General features: G+C 40.6%; 1 protein-coding gene across 7 annotated transcripts in view; it reads right to left on the bottom strand.

Annotated features, from left to right (window-relative positions):
- LOC116905663 (neurexin-3) overlaps positions 1-16,666 on the bottom strand; it is a 793,437-nt gene that overhangs the window by 11,409 nt on the left and 765,362 nt on the right. For 6 of the 7 annotated variants that reach the window (XM_032908632.1, XM_032908639.1, XM_032908637.1 and 3 more), the window contains 4 exons: positions 9,472-9,853; positions 8,088-8,278; positions 7,135-7,308; positions 2,406-2,432 (listed from right to left, as the gene is read on the bottom strand). In XM_032908632.1, the coding sequence (XP_032764523.1) occupies positions 2,406-2,432; positions 7,135-7,308; positions 8,088-8,278; positions 9,472-9,853 (774 nt within the window). The remainder of the gene's footprint in view (positions 1-2,405; positions 2,433-7,134; positions 7,309-8,087; positions 8,279-9,471; positions 9,854-16,666) is intronic. The other variant, XM_032908638.1, reaches the window with a different exon arrangement.

Below are 16,666 nucleotides of genomic sequence, written 5' to 3'. Positions count from 1 at the left end.
CAAAGTATTGATTATTAGCCCAGACTACAAATGTCACTCCTCATAGCTCATTCTTATATACATTTCCGAGTCCCTTTGCCTCTGCATTGTAAACTGCCTTGTTTCTTTATTGTGTTTTTACTGCCCTTGGTACTGCATGGTACAAACTATCTCTGTCCACAGGTTATTGCTGTCAGCTTATGAGCAATATCTATCCATTTGTGTCAAGAAAACAAAAAATGAAAGTGACTGCATCCTAGAGTTAAGTTGCCATAAAACAGGGGAAGATTAAGATGACCCAAAATAATTACAAATATAAGCTCTTGAGACAAACAAGAGACTCCTCCATCATTACAAGAAGGAAAGTTTATGGCAACACAGGATTGATGTAAAACGCATGTTTCTAAGCATGCTTTTGTAAAAGTGGGCTGGTAAGATACTTTGATGTCTTTTCTCCCCCAATATGCATATATTTGGTAAACAATTTGTGATAACCAGATTGTCCAGTCACTCCTTTATATAACTGTCAAATACCATATTTGCACCTTGGTATAGTTTTGTGTTTTGAATGTGACATGTTCCCTGACCCCGAGTTTAAACACTTTGCTCCGATTTGGTGGCGGTTTGGGGAAATGTGAAGAATCTTTAGGAAGTAGATCATTACAGGAGGGAATGGGTCAAATACCAAGCTTAAGGTCTGTAGTTTGGGCTAAAGTCCTATCCATTCTCTGCTTCCTGACTAGGGATGTAGTGAGACCAGCCCCTCACACTCTGCCAGCATACCATCTCTGACATGAAGAACTGGACCATTTCTCAAACCATGAACCAAACTAAACCCCTCTTCTGTAAGCAGCTTTTGTCAGATACTTTTTCACAGCAAGGAGAGAAGTTAATTAACACAGATGGGTACTTTAAGATGATTTTGCCACATACAGAGTCCCTAATGAGAAACTCTGAGCTAGTGTCTAGAAATTCAAAATCTATGCAGTTAATACATTGAAGAACAGTAAAACTTGAGGATAATATATAGTTTTCTCACTTAACCTATTAAATCTGATCCAACGGAGCTGTAATCACTTTAGACTATCATATACTGTATATTGAATCCTCTTACGTCTGCTTTCGTTCTACTTCCAGAAAAATATGCTGTGGTCGCTTTTCGACAAATATTCATAATGCCTAAAACAACATTACACAAGAGGGCTACCTGCTTTAAAACAGAATGCTGTTACAAAGCATGCTTGCAGTTCAAGGTATGGGTTCTTTCCACGAATTATAATATATTCCAGGACATATTTCAATTTGCTAAGAAGAGATGAAGAGAAAAGAACTACACCCAATCAAATGACAATATCAGTTGATACATGTGTGTTGTACCTGCCTCCCCTGACCCCACGCCCTCCCCCACCCCAAAGGGAGTCACTAGCACATTTACCCATGGGCTGCATATCAAGGAAGTCACAGCAAAGGAAATGGTCCTAGAGATGAAATATCCCTTTCAAAAGGTACCTTTGCCTTCCCCACTTCTCACAATTTGGCCTGATTGCAGATTCGGCAGTGGCCATCTGAGGCTTCCTGCCCTGCTTGCCATAAGACAGCTAAAATGCTCCGTTCCTCCTTTGTTATTCTGAGTCAAAGCAGCCTGACCCAACAGGAATGATGGGCCATTATTGCTGTGCAACATGTCTCTTTGAATGACAGCAGCAGTGGCTTTTCCCGAAGATATTCACTGACATCTCCCAGGCAGGCGTCCTTTGTAGGGTATTCCGGATCAAACCTACAGACCCTCTGTTTCCCCAAGAGTACATTTTCTGCTTAGATCACACAATAGAAAATTAAAGTACTCTACCAAAATCCCCAAAAGGAAATATAAATCTTTGCGATGTTTTAATGACATTAATACCTCCCACATGCCTAAAATATTTCTTTTAAATGAGTTGAGAGAAAATGATATGGCCGTTCATAAGGTCCAAGCACTTAAATGCTCTGTTCTAGAAAATGACCTTCCTGACCTAGAGAGTAATAAATTAAGAACTCAAGTGGCCACTTTTTCCTCTTCAATGTTCTTCCTCCTATCCATGCTGAATGACTTTAAAGGAGCCCTCCATGGCAAATACAGGGAGAAGTATTAGTTATTTCCAGAATGGATCCTGTTAGGAGACAGTGATAGCTTAGGATGGGTCAAATCTCTTTGGTCCTACCCAGAATGGAGTCATACCCCCATAGCATATCCTCTGTTCGATAATATTTCATGTGTATTTTTTTTGGTTTTTTTGTCACCCTTTGGGAAGAACACTGGCTTCAGCCCCCTCCCCAACAATGGCTGCTGTCTAAGAAGTGTGACAGCTAGAAACCCTCTAATGTAACAATACCAAGGGTCACACAGGGCATCTTTCAGTCCAAAGTGGTACAAGAGCCTTCTCTACCTTGCAGGTCAGCTTTGGTCAACGCAACTTTGTTAGCAAAAGAACAGAAAAAGCGAAAACAATAACCAAAGGTTAGTTATAGTAGAGTCAACTGGGTAACAATACAGAAACAAAAAATGCAGTCTGCATAGCCAACATCACTCAGACAGACACTTGAAATGCTCTACAAGGTCACCAGAGACAGCACAGACACGAGGATGCACAGACCAGGGCAGAGCAGGCCTCTTGGGAGCCGAGTCAGCAGAGCTGGGGCAGGGAAAGAGTGAACTTGACAAAGCACAAGCGAAGGGCAGGAAGAGCCTTCCCACACATACACAGCCAACCCCAAGGCATTCAGTCTAGAGATAAAGGCAGCATGTGGCCAGACTGAAAGACACATGTGCACATTCAAAGCCCACAAAAATACTTTACAACATTTAGGAGTTGAGCACAGGAGCATCACCAGGCCACCCCAATCTCTTAAACCCTTGAAAATGCCACCAAGGAATATGGCACCAGAGTCAGGCATTTCTCTTCAGATGACCCCCTGGGGACACCAAAGAGCTTAATTTGTTCAATTTGTAAGAGTATAAGCAAATGTTTGTGGGCAAAAAGGAAAAATGAATGTCCTTTTTTTATCGATTCATGCCAGTTCCAAAATGAAGCACGTGGTGCTTTCTCTCAGATGTTTACCCTCCACAACTGTGCAAGAGCACTTCTGCTTAGCATGCCTCAGCCTCTACTACTGAGTTGATCTCAACAGGTGTCTATCAGCCAAGTTTGAAGTAAGAACATTATTTAAAAAAAAAAATCATGCCCAAATTAGAGGCCAATGTCACAGCTAAAATTTGACTGGAAATCAGACTTCATTTCTAAATCAGAAACATAAATTCAAAACCTACTTCAAAATCATTCTTAGTTACTAAATAAATAAATTAATAATTTAAAAACCAAAGAATGCCAAATTTAGACATTTTAAAATAATTTCTAGTTCATGACTTCTTATGTATGTTCTTGGAAGGTCAGATAAAGGAAAGATAATAGGTTTACTCATTAGGGATCTTAAAATATCAATGCCACTGACTTTGGCAAGAAAGTGTAGCATATCTTAGATAGCTTAACCTAAGTATATAAAAATAGCTTATTTGTCATTTTAAGTAGAACCAGAACCAGGTCTTTTTCTTTTTCTTTTTTTTTTTTTTTTTTTTTTTGGAAATGACATTTTATCCACATCCACAACTTGATTACTATTCTCTATAAGAAATAATACCAAGTTCCATACTCTCTCTCTCCCATGCATTCCATGTTCTTTATACCATAAGATATTTTTCAGAGTCACATGCGAAGTGCAAGAGACTCATGAAAATGGAATCCTTTGTCGTTTCTACAAGGTCTGGGGTCCTTTGTTTTGCTTTTCTACTATCCTTTACAGTGTCATTTCCACAGAACACTAAAAAGGCACCCAGGACCTTCTCTGGAGCCTTATTCACAATGCTGCAAACTTCCAATGATAGTAATTTATGCCTTAACCCACTTTTTGGCCATTTTTCCTTGCCACTTAAGCTAATTATCTAAGTCATTTGTGTCCAATAAACAAGGACCTTCCTCCCTCCCTCGGCACTCAGCCTGTACTTCATCCCACCCAGTAGGGAAGTCTTAATGCTCAGTGGGCAACCACCATAATTATCTCCATGGCAATAGAGTGCATGTGATTAGGCCCTCGGGCTTTGCCATAGATGGATGGGAGAGCCATCGAGTCGCCGTATCCGGCTTAGAGCAATCAGAGTACTTAGAGAAAGGCTGGCGTCCACCATAATGCATGTGGTGAATCACCCAAGCTGAGGGAGAGCTTCAGGCAGAGCTGGGAATCGTGGCCCCAGTGCGATATGGGTAATTTCCTTCTGCTGGAGCTCTCACTGTTTCCCCTAAAGCTCTCCCGAGCGGGGTTCATGCCTCCCTTCTGTCTTTACCATAGAAGCTAATTTAAACTTCCTTTAACTCCAGTTATTGTAGCTTCATTTCGTAAATACTCCATGTTTCATGTTCTGTGGAGTTTTGCTACCACTACAGCAGCCAGACACGCGTGTGGCAAGCGAGTTTCAAATGTGTGTGGCCTGAACTCAGTCGCTGCTGCAAAGGTACACAAGCTTTGGAAGGTTTAATACAATCGAAAGGATATCAAATACCCATGAGCCATCTTATGGCACACACTGAAATGCTGGATATATTTGCTTAACTAAGATAAAATATATACTGAAAACTAATTTCCTGTTATGTTACACATTTTGAAATATGACTATTAGGAAATTTTAAATTACATGTGTGACTTGTGCTATATTTCTTTTTTTTACTTGCATGTGGGTGGTATGAGTATATGTCCAGGTGCTGTGTGAGCATGTGCATGCGTACAGAGGCCAGAAGTTGATGTCAGGCATCTCCTTCCATAGCTTTGTGCCTTATCTACTGAGGCAGAATCTTTCACTTGAACTCAGAGCCTACTATTCAGCTAAGGTACCAAGTCCACTTGATCTAGACACCTCATCTCTGTTTCTGTGGTCGGGGACTGAGGATGACCTACTCAGGTTTTATGTGGATTCTGAGGATGTGAATTCTGGTGCTCATGCTTGCAGAACACTTGCTTTACCTGCTAAGTCATCTCCCCATCCCTTACACTACAGTTCTATTGGTTAATAGAGCTTGAGGGTTAAGTAGATTTAATATGAATGACATAAAACACTTTAAAAATAATTTACTATTTAAGCAGTACCTTGTATTTTCTTTTCTTAAAAAATATTATTTTCAATTATGTGTGTGAGAAAGTATGTCTGTGTGTCCTGTGTAGGTATGCACGAGAGAGAGAGAGAGAGAGAGAGAGAGAGAGAGAGAGAGAGAGAGAGAGAGAGCAAACAGGAAGGCAGTGCAAGAAGAAAGTGTTGGGCCACTGAATGTAGTGTTATAAGTCATATAATATGGGTACTAGGAACTGAATTTGCATCCTGTGGAAGAGCAGGACTTGTTTTTAACTTCTTAGCCATATAGCTTAGCCCTGCTTTCTGCTTTTAATATGTGATTTTGCATTGTAATTTAACTTGATACTGTACATTCTGAGATAAGCTCAACTCCTGTCATCCCAACACCTTCTAAAGTAAGTGTCTCAGTCGAATGCTAAATACATCATTTTTTCCCTGCATTGTCGTTTAGCATCTGAAGAACTATGAGGAGACCAGTAAGTCCAAAAAAAGTGGTCAAGTTGAATGAAATTCTGCAGCATTTTCAGGAAAACACAAAATGGCTACCTCAAATCCCTTTTGATGACGAACCTCTTGTCTGTCATACACACGTACACAGAGATAAACATACAAGCACACAGATACAGATACATAGACATAGACACACACACACACACACACACACACACACACACACACACACACACACATTTAATGGCCATCAGAATATCAGAATTAAAAACATTGTCTTGGTCAAAGGAGACCTGGAGGCAGGTCAAAGGGATGATCCTTTTGACACTAGTACCAGGCAACTGACTCAGGCAAGGCAAACATCTTTTGTAGCACAAGTTAGCCTGAGAAGCATTTGCAAAGCTGCCTTAAAGGGATAGAGATAACTCAAATGGTAGCTGCTTTAAACGCAGTGTTCATGAACTTGAACACAGGAAAAATGTGAACAGTTTTGACATGGAAACCGAAAGATGGGCGCAAGGAAACACAGTACGTTGCACAAAAGACCATTAGGCTCGGCCAAAAGAACAAAGATGTAGATCTTGGTGACTGGTTGGGCATCACCTTTGCCTGTAGATGACCTGAAAGTTATTTCTCTGGCCAACTGAGAGCAGGAATGAACCCAGAACGTGTACACTGCTGCCCTCTACTGGCTAAAGCTAAGCTGTTGGCGCAGTCACCAACAGCTCTGGAAAGATGCTCCTTTCACCATCTACAGAAACAGGCTGAGCATGGTTGTTGTGCAGCGTGGGTAAACATGCAATGCTATTATGTGTCTCCCGTGAGATAATATCCAGGAACGGTAATCCCGCATTTATCCAGTACCCACTAGGTATCAGGCATTTTGTATCTTTCAGATTTTTTTTTTCTCATACGACTTTTGGAAGTGCCCATTTTTGTCCCATTTGGCAGAGAAAGAAAAGCTAGATCTGAATGGTTAAGTAAATTATCAAATGTCAGCTGGATTTTAATCCAGGTCTTCCTAATGTGGGACCTGAGTCTATTCCTTGACAGTGCCCTGAGGACTGAGGTGCAGAGCCTGATCCAGCAAGCACTCAATAAATACCAGTTCCCTTCCATCATCATGACAGTGGGACATCATTTCTCTGTCTCCCAGTGGATTTGCGCCAAATAATCAAATAATTGGTGACACCGATATGGACTCTTTGCGTTGTCCTTTACCGTTATTAAAATAGAAATCGCTAGTGCTCTTTGAGCCACTCTGAAAACAAAGGCGCAAATTGGGAGAAGTTTGATGTCCGTGACAGCGAAGGTGCTTCACCGCTAAGTATACGACCCTAAAAGGACATCTGCCAGCATGCCTTCTTAGAGCCCATGGCACATGTCCGGCATACTCAACCAGTGGCAAGAGGACACCAATGAGGGTGCGCTGTTGGATGGTGAATGAGATTAACAGCGGATGGTTAAACTGAGGAGAGAGGCACTGGCAGAGCAGCAAGGGGGCTCAGTGCTGTGACAAGGCTGAGCTTTAGAAGGAAGAGGAGTTCTACCTTCACAGCCTCGATCAATCTGTCCACTCCTGTGGAGAGCATCGTTGATGAGATCAGGCAGGCGCCCATTCAAGTCCACAGAGGCCAGGCAACCCTGAAATCCATCCCGAGAGGCCACGAGCTTTGGAAGGTTGCTGTACATGCCCTGGGCCAAGCCAGCCATATAGAGGTCACCTAGAAAGAAAGGAACATGTTAAAAGAGCCCCAGTAGAGAAGGAATGTGGCAGCCATGTTCACTAATGCTTAAACACCTTAGACTATTTCCTAAATGATGATAATGCAACCGTGGGGGCAGGGGTGTGGGTCAGCTAAAGTAAAAATAACTACCAGAGTTTTTAAATTATTAAAGTTAAAAAACTAAATATTTCTTATAGGTCATTCATTATGTGTCCAACATCTCACAAAGTTTGAATCACCATCTGAACTGTACAAAGTAGGTTCTATCTAATTAAATGAAGATTAACAACAATTTCAACAATACAACCATTCATTGCATAGTTTTTATGTGTTTGTTAGAAATAATATGCCGAGTGTCTTACAAACATCCTATCAAACATCTAACAATGCATGAGAGTAACCACTACTATGTCCTTTTGGTTTATATTACTACACAGTAATGGATATGGCTGCAATGGCACCCAGGCAGAAAGGACTTAGCTGAATCTTTTCCCTTTCTAGTAAGGATCTGCACACATTTTTAAATCTTATCACTTATCACTTCATCTTCTGGGCCCCCAAAGACATTCCTAATATCATCAGAGATCAGGAAGCATTTTGAGGTGTAGTCTGTATAGAAACTGGATAAATGGCTTTGTTGTGTAATTCAATAGTTTTCAAATGGAACATGTGTGGTACAAAAGTATGGCTGGAATTTCTAACCTGGAGATTCCCTGCGGAAGCAACCTTTTTGTTGAGAGAAGGGTTCTAAAATACAAATTCAATATAAGGATTACCTTTCAAATCCAGATTCTTGGCACCATTGATGACCTGAGTGACTACCTTGGTGTCCACTTTCAGGCTGTGGGTATTACTGTTGTCCCGAGTGATGACAACGTTGTGCCACTGGTTGTCATTCAGGGGGCGGTCACTGTTGCCTTTGATCACATTGGGACCATTGCCAAGATCAAACACATAGTGTATGTACCTACAAGAGACACAAAAGCATACAATCACTTCAGGGTCCATAAAGTAGTTCAGTGGTAATCGAATATATATCAAAAGCAAGGGGCTTTAAATTTCCCATGCTAGCCTGGCATAACATACCAATTAAATACACTTATAGTTACCAAAAATTATCAGATCATACATTATTTCATTTCCATATTCAGTGACTCATAGAGTCTTCTTTTATTTTTTTTTTAAAGTCAAGGCCTTACAATATAGTACAAGTTGGCCTAGAACTCATAATCTTCCCTCCACAGACTCTCTCGTGCTGGAATTATGGGCATGGATTCACACCCAGCCCAAAGTCTACTTTTCTAATGATCCATAGTAATATCCAGATCTAAGAAATGGTACAGTTAGGGGCCTACAAAATACTAGAGGACAGTAATAGAATTCAATGTTATATCAATCGGGAATTGTTTGTTTTATTTGTTTGAAATAGTCTTATGTAGCCCAGGTTGACCTTGAGTTTGCTGTCCTGCAGAGACCGGCCTTCAACTACTCCTCTCATCTCTACCATACCAGTGCTAGATATACTGGACTATGCCATCACACCCAGTGTATGCAGTGCTGGGATCGAACCCAGGACCTTGTGTACCAGACAAGCAAACCAGCTAGAACATCCTTAGTTCTGGCTACTTTCCAATATACAGTAGCATAATAGAGTGTCCAAAAAGAGGTTTAAAAAACCTCTTTTGGCCTCTGCAACTTCCTGAAATTCAGGAAACTCTATTTTATAATTTTGGGTCATAGGGGACTATGTCCATGCTCTCCTCTCAAAATAATAATTGTAGTGCTAATAGTAGTGCTGAAAAATAACTAGCTTTAATTTCTTACTATGCATCTGCTAACTATAATTGGTAATACCCAAAATATGGGTGTAACGCACACCATTACTATGGTTTATATAAATGAGCTTACCCAACAATAATTTCAAAGGACTGCATTTCTCAGTTAAAAGCTTTATAAAATCAACCTAGTAGAATTTCATTAAGTAATCTTAGGAGTCCATGTCCTTTCTAGCCTTAGTCGTTTTGTGGACCTTTGTTAGCAAGAAGGGTGCTAGCAGGGGGAGGGGTCATCGAGTAAAGTGGACAGTTTCTTCACAGCCATATTTTACAAAATGTTTCAGTAAAGAGAGCCAGTGTCCACTATGTGGTGTCTCCTACTTACCCCTTGACCAACTCAACTGCAATAAAATCATTGCCATCACCACTGTTGAAGAGAATGAAGCCATCAGCTGAAGTGGTCTTGAACTGGAAAAAGAGATGCATGGAAGTGTAAGCCTGTAGGGTGGCAAGGGTCAGGTAGCTGCTCTTGGTCTTAAAAGTGACAGGGTCAGCGATGATGTTTCTCAGTCCAAAACGAGCCTTCAGTTCGCAGTAGTCGATGTCACCATTTTTGCACAAATCGATGTACAGCAAGCCATTGAACATGAGGCTCTGTAGATGGCCGATGAAACTGGAGGGGACCACGGAGATGTAACGCTTCTCCGTCATGATACCAGTCTCAATATTGTGGAACTCCAGGCGGGTGTGGTCGCCCACCATCGTACCTGTAAAATCAGAAATGAGGCAGGAAAGGGAAAAGTTACTCTGTTATCTCACAGCTACTCTGTCTTATAGGAGGAAGATGTTTCCAATTTCCAAAATTCTCTTCTGCTCTTTCATAGCACACACCTGATCTGATCTCAGTCAGCAAGTGAGGTCCTACCTCAACCCAAGTTACCTGCCTGACTCATGATCCTAGGCAGCTGGTGATGATGCCATTACACAGAAACTGTGTGCTTGTTGACAGTACAAGCTGAAGGACCATGCCATTCACTTTATTCATCCAAGAAACACTGTTGGATGCAGAGACAGATGATCTCTTTGAATCTGAGGCCAACCTTATCTATAGAATGAATTTCAGGACAGTCAGGGCCTCCTAAGGAAATGCTAAACAAAACAAGGAAGAAAGGGGAGGTAGGTAGGTAGGTAGGTAGGTAGCGAGGGAGGGAGGGAGGAAGGGAGGGAGGGAGAGAGACAGAGAGAGACAGAGAGAGGGGGTGGGAAGGGAGGAAGGGAAGGAGGAAGGAAGGAGAAACAAACTGAACGAAAATCATAAGAAATTATTTTCCTCTGTGACTTTTGTAAAGATAAAATTGGTGCGTGTTAGGCATTCCTTACCAAGAATTGCTTGCTGCAGTATCTCATTGCTTGCTACTTGTGAAAATTTTGATTATTTCGTTTGTAAAACATCTATTTATTTTACCTGTCAACACGTGGTCAGGATTTCCTAGAAATAATAGTTACTTTACCTGTTAGAAGGTACACTTTATACTTGAATCCTGTGGACTGATTAAGGGGACCATAATCAGTTTGCACTACAGAGTTGATTTCTATTCACGTAAGCGTAGACTTGGATCTAGGAGTAAAGCTGTGGCCCTTGAAGATTGGTCTGCGTCTGAATACCTGAACAGCTGAGCCTTGTACTCACAGTTGGCCACCCCAAGGTGAGACCTGGGAGTTGGCATTTCTAACAAGTTCCAGTCAATTTTAGAGAAGATTAAATATGTATCATTTAATCTTATTGTTCAATTATTACTTAAAATTGGTAAATATGTACATATATAAAGTTGTGTGTGTGTGTGTGCTTGTGTTCAATAATAACATTTAATGAAAATGTGGCTTAATTTAGTTGGATCAAAGCAGCTTGGGAATCATCCAGTCTACTACACTCATTCATGCTTTGGCTTAAGAACCCAGTGGATCTTGTGACACTGACCAGCCTAACATGGGCTTACAGGATCAACTGTGTCAAATTCCAAGGTTACATCAAGTTAAGCCATTGTTTGATTATCAGATTTCACACTAATAAATGGCATGTTCTGTCTATACATCTTATTTTTCCTTCTCTCTCTATTGGTCTAGAATTTGAGTGTCGAAGAGGAAGAGTGAGTAAGTTATCTTCTTCGATAACTTAACTTGAACCCAAGAGATTCAGCCGCATCTGAAAGACTTACTCATCTCTCTGTATTTTAAAGACAGATTCTGCCTCTTCGGAAGCAATCTCAGAAGCAATTCAAAGAGCTGGACATGAGCTAAGAAATCGGGCTTACATTTTATGAGCTTCTTGGTAGTGTTTTGACCACCAGTGTCATTAGTCTCTTAATATAATCAAAAATAAAATAATGATGTTCGTTAAACATATAAATTGTAGTTAGAGCAAAAATCAAAATGTAAAATAAATTTGTTAACAACTGAAAAGCTAGAAAAAGGAATAAGGACATGACATTACTTAATAGTGACAATTGTACTGGGTTACAAAATGCACACAGCCTAAAATTCACGTGCTTTAAGACAGTGGCGCGACTGGTTTAAGCACTCAACTGCAGTTTGGCTTCATCTCTTCATTGCAGGTGCGGGGACCCATGTAGAAAGTGATGGGGAAGGGGACCACAGACAACTTGCATGGAATCAGAACTGCAGGGTGGGAATGTTACTCCTTCCCCTAATTCACATCCCTGCCTACACAAAAACTTTAGAGCAAAGTCTTAAAAAGTCAATGGCAATCCCATGTGATCCGAGGAGTTCCAAAGGAGTCAGAGAGGTGATTTTCAGTTCAGCTGAGAATTTCTGCTGTGTGTTAGATAAGCCCATCTTCAGGATTGAGTACTGAGAAAATTCAGCCAACCGGGATAACCAGTTTTATAAAGCAGAGTAAAACTGCACGGGGCATTGGCAAAGATAAAAGAGAGACAGAGCAAGAAGTTGGTTAAACAGGGCAAAAAAAAAATGAACATGGGAATTCAAGAGCTCAGCCCAGAGTAAGTCTAATATAACTTAGAGGGTTGCTCTCTCATGAGTCTAGGGCAGGAGGAGATTCAACAATGCAGGCCTGAATGAGAAGGTAACTGGTTCAGTTGTTCATTAACAGAACTCACTCACCTGTAACACGGACTAAAATCAAACCAACTACCTCCCCTGAAAATCCTATAGTCCCTCATCTGATAAACGCATAAAACACCTCTGCTTGACATTTGAAACTTCGACCAAACTAGTCAACTATTACAAAACAAATCGATGCGTCGTCTAACCCATATTAGTAACCGACAACTGTGTACGAGCTAATAGCCATTGATCTTTATGTTTAGACCAAATTTACTGATAAGTGGATGTATATATCAGAGCGGCTGCTCTCAAATCCACGAGGAAAGAAAACTGACCTGGTACAAGGCAGTAAAGTGAAATGCGGATTACGTATCTCCACGTGATACCCTGGGTGTGTGCTACACTCCAACTATGACGTGTGCCTTTACTACCGTGAAGCTGTTAGTGACATCATTATGTCACCATTGAGGAAAGGGTGTTTAGAGTTCAGAGGTGGAGAGAAGCAGTTTGGTGAAGTCCCAATAGGTGGTAAATTGTCCACCTGAATCCAGGCATGCACAGCACACAGCCCACATCTTATGCGGATACTCTAATGTCTTTGAAGAAAATTTTGATTTATTCTTCATATCCTTGCTCAGAAACAGCAGTAGATTAAACTGAGGTTGCCGCTGCCATGTAGAAAATGTAAGAGTCCACACTTCCTCTCCTCTGCTGGGTAGCTGGGTATCACACTATCACATGCAATTCTATCTAATTCGGGGTAATCGATTGGGCATGTTTCCTAAATCAACCCTGTTGGCTTGGCCCTTTGTAGCATGAGACCTTCCATAGTTCACTGGCAGGTGACAAGCCACCCACAGACTACAATTCAGAATGTTGATGGATATGAATCTAGGAGAACTCTTGCCTGATCTGTAATTTCCCAAAAGGCCATAGCACATAGTAAACCTGTCACTGGGTTATCTTGGGTGTGGTTCTTAATATTGTTTTATCTCCATTTTCCATTTGTGAATTGACTCTTAAGTTGTCAGAATTAAAGGCATCAGCACATAAAACATTTTTGAAAGTCTCTGGGACCTTAATTATTGGCTAATACAAATTATTCTGCAGTCCCTCTTTTCTTTTCTTTTCTTTGACTGTTTTAATCACTTCTCATTTACTTTGCAAGTGATGTCTTCTTACAAAAGGACCATTCTAGTGCCTTCTGGATGTCCAATGTCATACAGCAGAGCCTGAGTTCAGCAAGCATCAGCGGTGCAGTGGGGTGACATGTAGGTGGTGGGTTCATACTTGACATGTCAACTAGAAGGTCAGAATTTTTAGGACCAATTTTGTGTGATTCCTGGCCAACAGTCCAAGCTCAGCCAAATAACATTGCTAATGATAATAATTATGTTAGTGATAATAATATTGGGAAATGCTGGGAGAAAGCATTAGATTCCCTATGACTTCCAAACACAGGAAAATATGAAGAAAAGAAAGCTTATAAAGGCTCAGTTGGGGATTCTTCAGATTTATGTCCCAATTCTCCAGCTTCTCTTGCTCTAAACACTTTTCCCTGGGTGCTCAGCACATTTTAAAGCTTGTCATACGATAAAATATCATATGCTTTAAAAAAATGAAGGAATTGATGTATATCTAATGATTGGTGAACAGCAATGTGCATTAGCTTATAAAAAGTGCCTAATGAATCTTGTAATGAAGAGCTTTATTTGACCAAACATTTCTTATGCTTAGTTTATCAACTTTAATTAACATATATAGTAAGTTTTTGTTGCGGTCTTTGACAAATTATAGAGGTTTTTAAAGTGTAGGTGGAGGAGAGAGGTCAATTGGGCAGAACAGTGAAGGGGGTGGTAAATTTTGATGCTAACGAGAAGTTCTGGGCCAAGTGTGTGGTTTGAGTACATTAGGTCCCCATTCTAAGGAATATAAACCAGGTAATGTATTCTTTTAATTTGTTTTTAATAATAGAAATCCAGCCCAATCAGTCAATCAAGCCTTATTAACTGTCAAGTGAACTTAATACTTCCCCAAGAATATAATTATATGATAATAAATGAAAAACACCGGGTTGGAAACTAATTCTTTCTTGGCCTTTGGTAACACGTGAGCCTGGTCTGTTCTCTCTGTCATTTGTAAAGACTAGTTAGAAATTTGGCACACTGGAGGTTCTTAAACCCCAAGCAAGGGATTACTAAGTAAGCCAAACACACACTATTTATAACTTGGGCTCTGCATATATTTTAGATTCACTGCCTGGATCTATGGATTCTCTAAATTAAAATTAAATTCCCAAACCTGTTTCCACTATTTTTAAAAAGAAAAAAAAATCATCATCAACAACAAAAATACCTGACTCTTTAGACTAACTCTCTCCCTTTCCCAAATCCCTTTCTTCTTGGTAGCTGCTGCCTTCCACCAGCACTGAGGTAGGAGGCATGGCAGAAAGTGAAAGGATTTATTAATTTCAAATAAAATTACTGGATGGCTTGGTCATTCCACGGTTTCACCCTGAGTTCTAATTGTTGGTGCTAACAGAAAGCACAGCACATAATTGCCTTCATTCCAAAGGTTCTATAAGAGAACAATGATCAAGGCAAGGGATTATTGTACCCTTAGTTCTGCAAATCTTTGTGTTCTTTCTGTTTTTCCAGGAAAATGAAAGGAACTCACTTCTGAGCGAGATCGGGGTGAGAGTGCCACCTAGTGGCCGCTATTTATAACAGGCGGGAAATTGCATCATTTTGGGATTTAACCAGCCAAATTCCGAAGGAATTAGTGATACCACCATAGCAGTTGCAGGCCCCCATTTGACCTCACGGCTCATGAGGACAGCTTGAATAATTAATGTAGATTGAAAGTGACTTCTAAACAACATAATCTTTTTTTGTTTTCCATCTCATTTTCTACATTCATTTTATACCATTAAGTTACCCTGACGGTCTGTAGGTCAGAAGCTATTTCCAAAGACTGATTTGGGTCTTTGTGGAATTGATGTGCATGGGATAATTGCAATGGCTCTGTGTGCTTTCTTTTCTAGGAAGGAAGAGACAAAGCACCACGGTAGACATCCTTAGATGTATTCCCTACCTCACCCTAACCCACTTCATTATATTTTGCCTGCACTGGAAGAGAAATCATTTTCTTGTGATGGATTGGAAAGTGCAGCAAACTGCTTCCTTCATTGGAATCACACAGATGTGGATTTGAAGCTTAATTACACAGCTCTAACTTCCCATTCCTCTTCAGTAAAATGACAATAGGAACATTTATTTTGAAAGAATATTGAATTATTGAAGATTAAATGAATTGATACTTGTAAAACAGCTATGGCAGCATCTAATGCTGAATGGATATATGCTGTATGCTTTTCCTCTGTGTGGATTGATCTCTCTCTGTCTCTCTGTCTCTCTCTGTCTCTCTCTGTCTCTCCGTCTGTCTCTCTGTCTCTCTGTCTCTGTGTGTGTGTCTCTGTCTCTGTTCTCTCTCTCTCTGTCTCTCTCTCTGTCTCTCTCTCTCTCTCTCTCTCTCTCCCTCTCTCCACACACACACACACACACACACACACACACACACACACACCACTAAAATTATACTTAAATTCCAGAAGTAATGAAGATCACACTCATGAATTAAAATTGAATTTTAGAACTCACTATCACAGAACATTTATGATGGAAAGGCCCTTAAAAATAACAGAGGTTCAAGTTGAAAGATGGGGAAATGAAGAAAATGAGATTTTGTATATCTATCCCAGAGGCATAAAACCATTTACTGGCACTGATTGTATTAAACCCTAGGCTTCTGCCTGTCCAACTGTCTTGCTCTTCACAGAAGGCACTGGGGGTGACAGCTGTGGCTGCAGACTGTATTAGACAAGGGTCAGGAATAGCAAGTGGCTTCCCAAACATCCTGCAGGGAGTTAATGTCAAGGCTAGATCAGAGGCCAGCTCAGATGCCTGCAGAGATCCATGTAATTGCCCTGTGCTGCCTCGAGTTTATTTCCCTACACGGATGTGAATTCAGCATATTGAGTGCTTGGATGCTAGGCCGAAGACTCGGGATCATCCCCTGACTAATTACAAATATCCATCAAGTTCTGAGAGGGAGGCTACCTTCTCTTGCCTGTCTTAATTTTTCAACCACAGTTGGTTGTTTTTTCATCTGATTGACAGTTATAATCCCACCCACCTATTCCAGAATCTCGAGACATACTCCTAACATTTTCGAATACTGTTTTCTAAGCTCCTCAATTGATTTATTAATAGGAAATGGGTCATTTTTGTGTGCCTTTTATCTTCCGCTGTTTGAGCACACTGCTGACATATAGTGTGCCGGCAGGAAGTACTTGCACTTTGTGTCGGACTTGGAGAGCCTCTTTACACAATATGGATTTATTCATTTACACATTGCCTTCCTAAATACAGTGGGTACTTAGTGACTAAAAATTAAATAAATGAACAGCTCATTAAGCCAAACGTGTCCAGCACCTC

The sequence above is a fragment of the Rattus rattus genome, chromosome 7, assembly GCF_011064425.1.
Source record: "Rattus rattus isolate New Zealand chromosome 7, Rrattus_CSIRO_v1, whole genome shotgun sequence".
Classification (NCBI taxonomy): Eukaryota; Metazoa; Chordata; class Mammalia; order Rodentia; family Muridae; genus Rattus; species Rattus rattus.
Note: the sequence above shows the minus strand (reverse complement) of the source record. Positions and strands in the feature narration are given on the sequence as shown.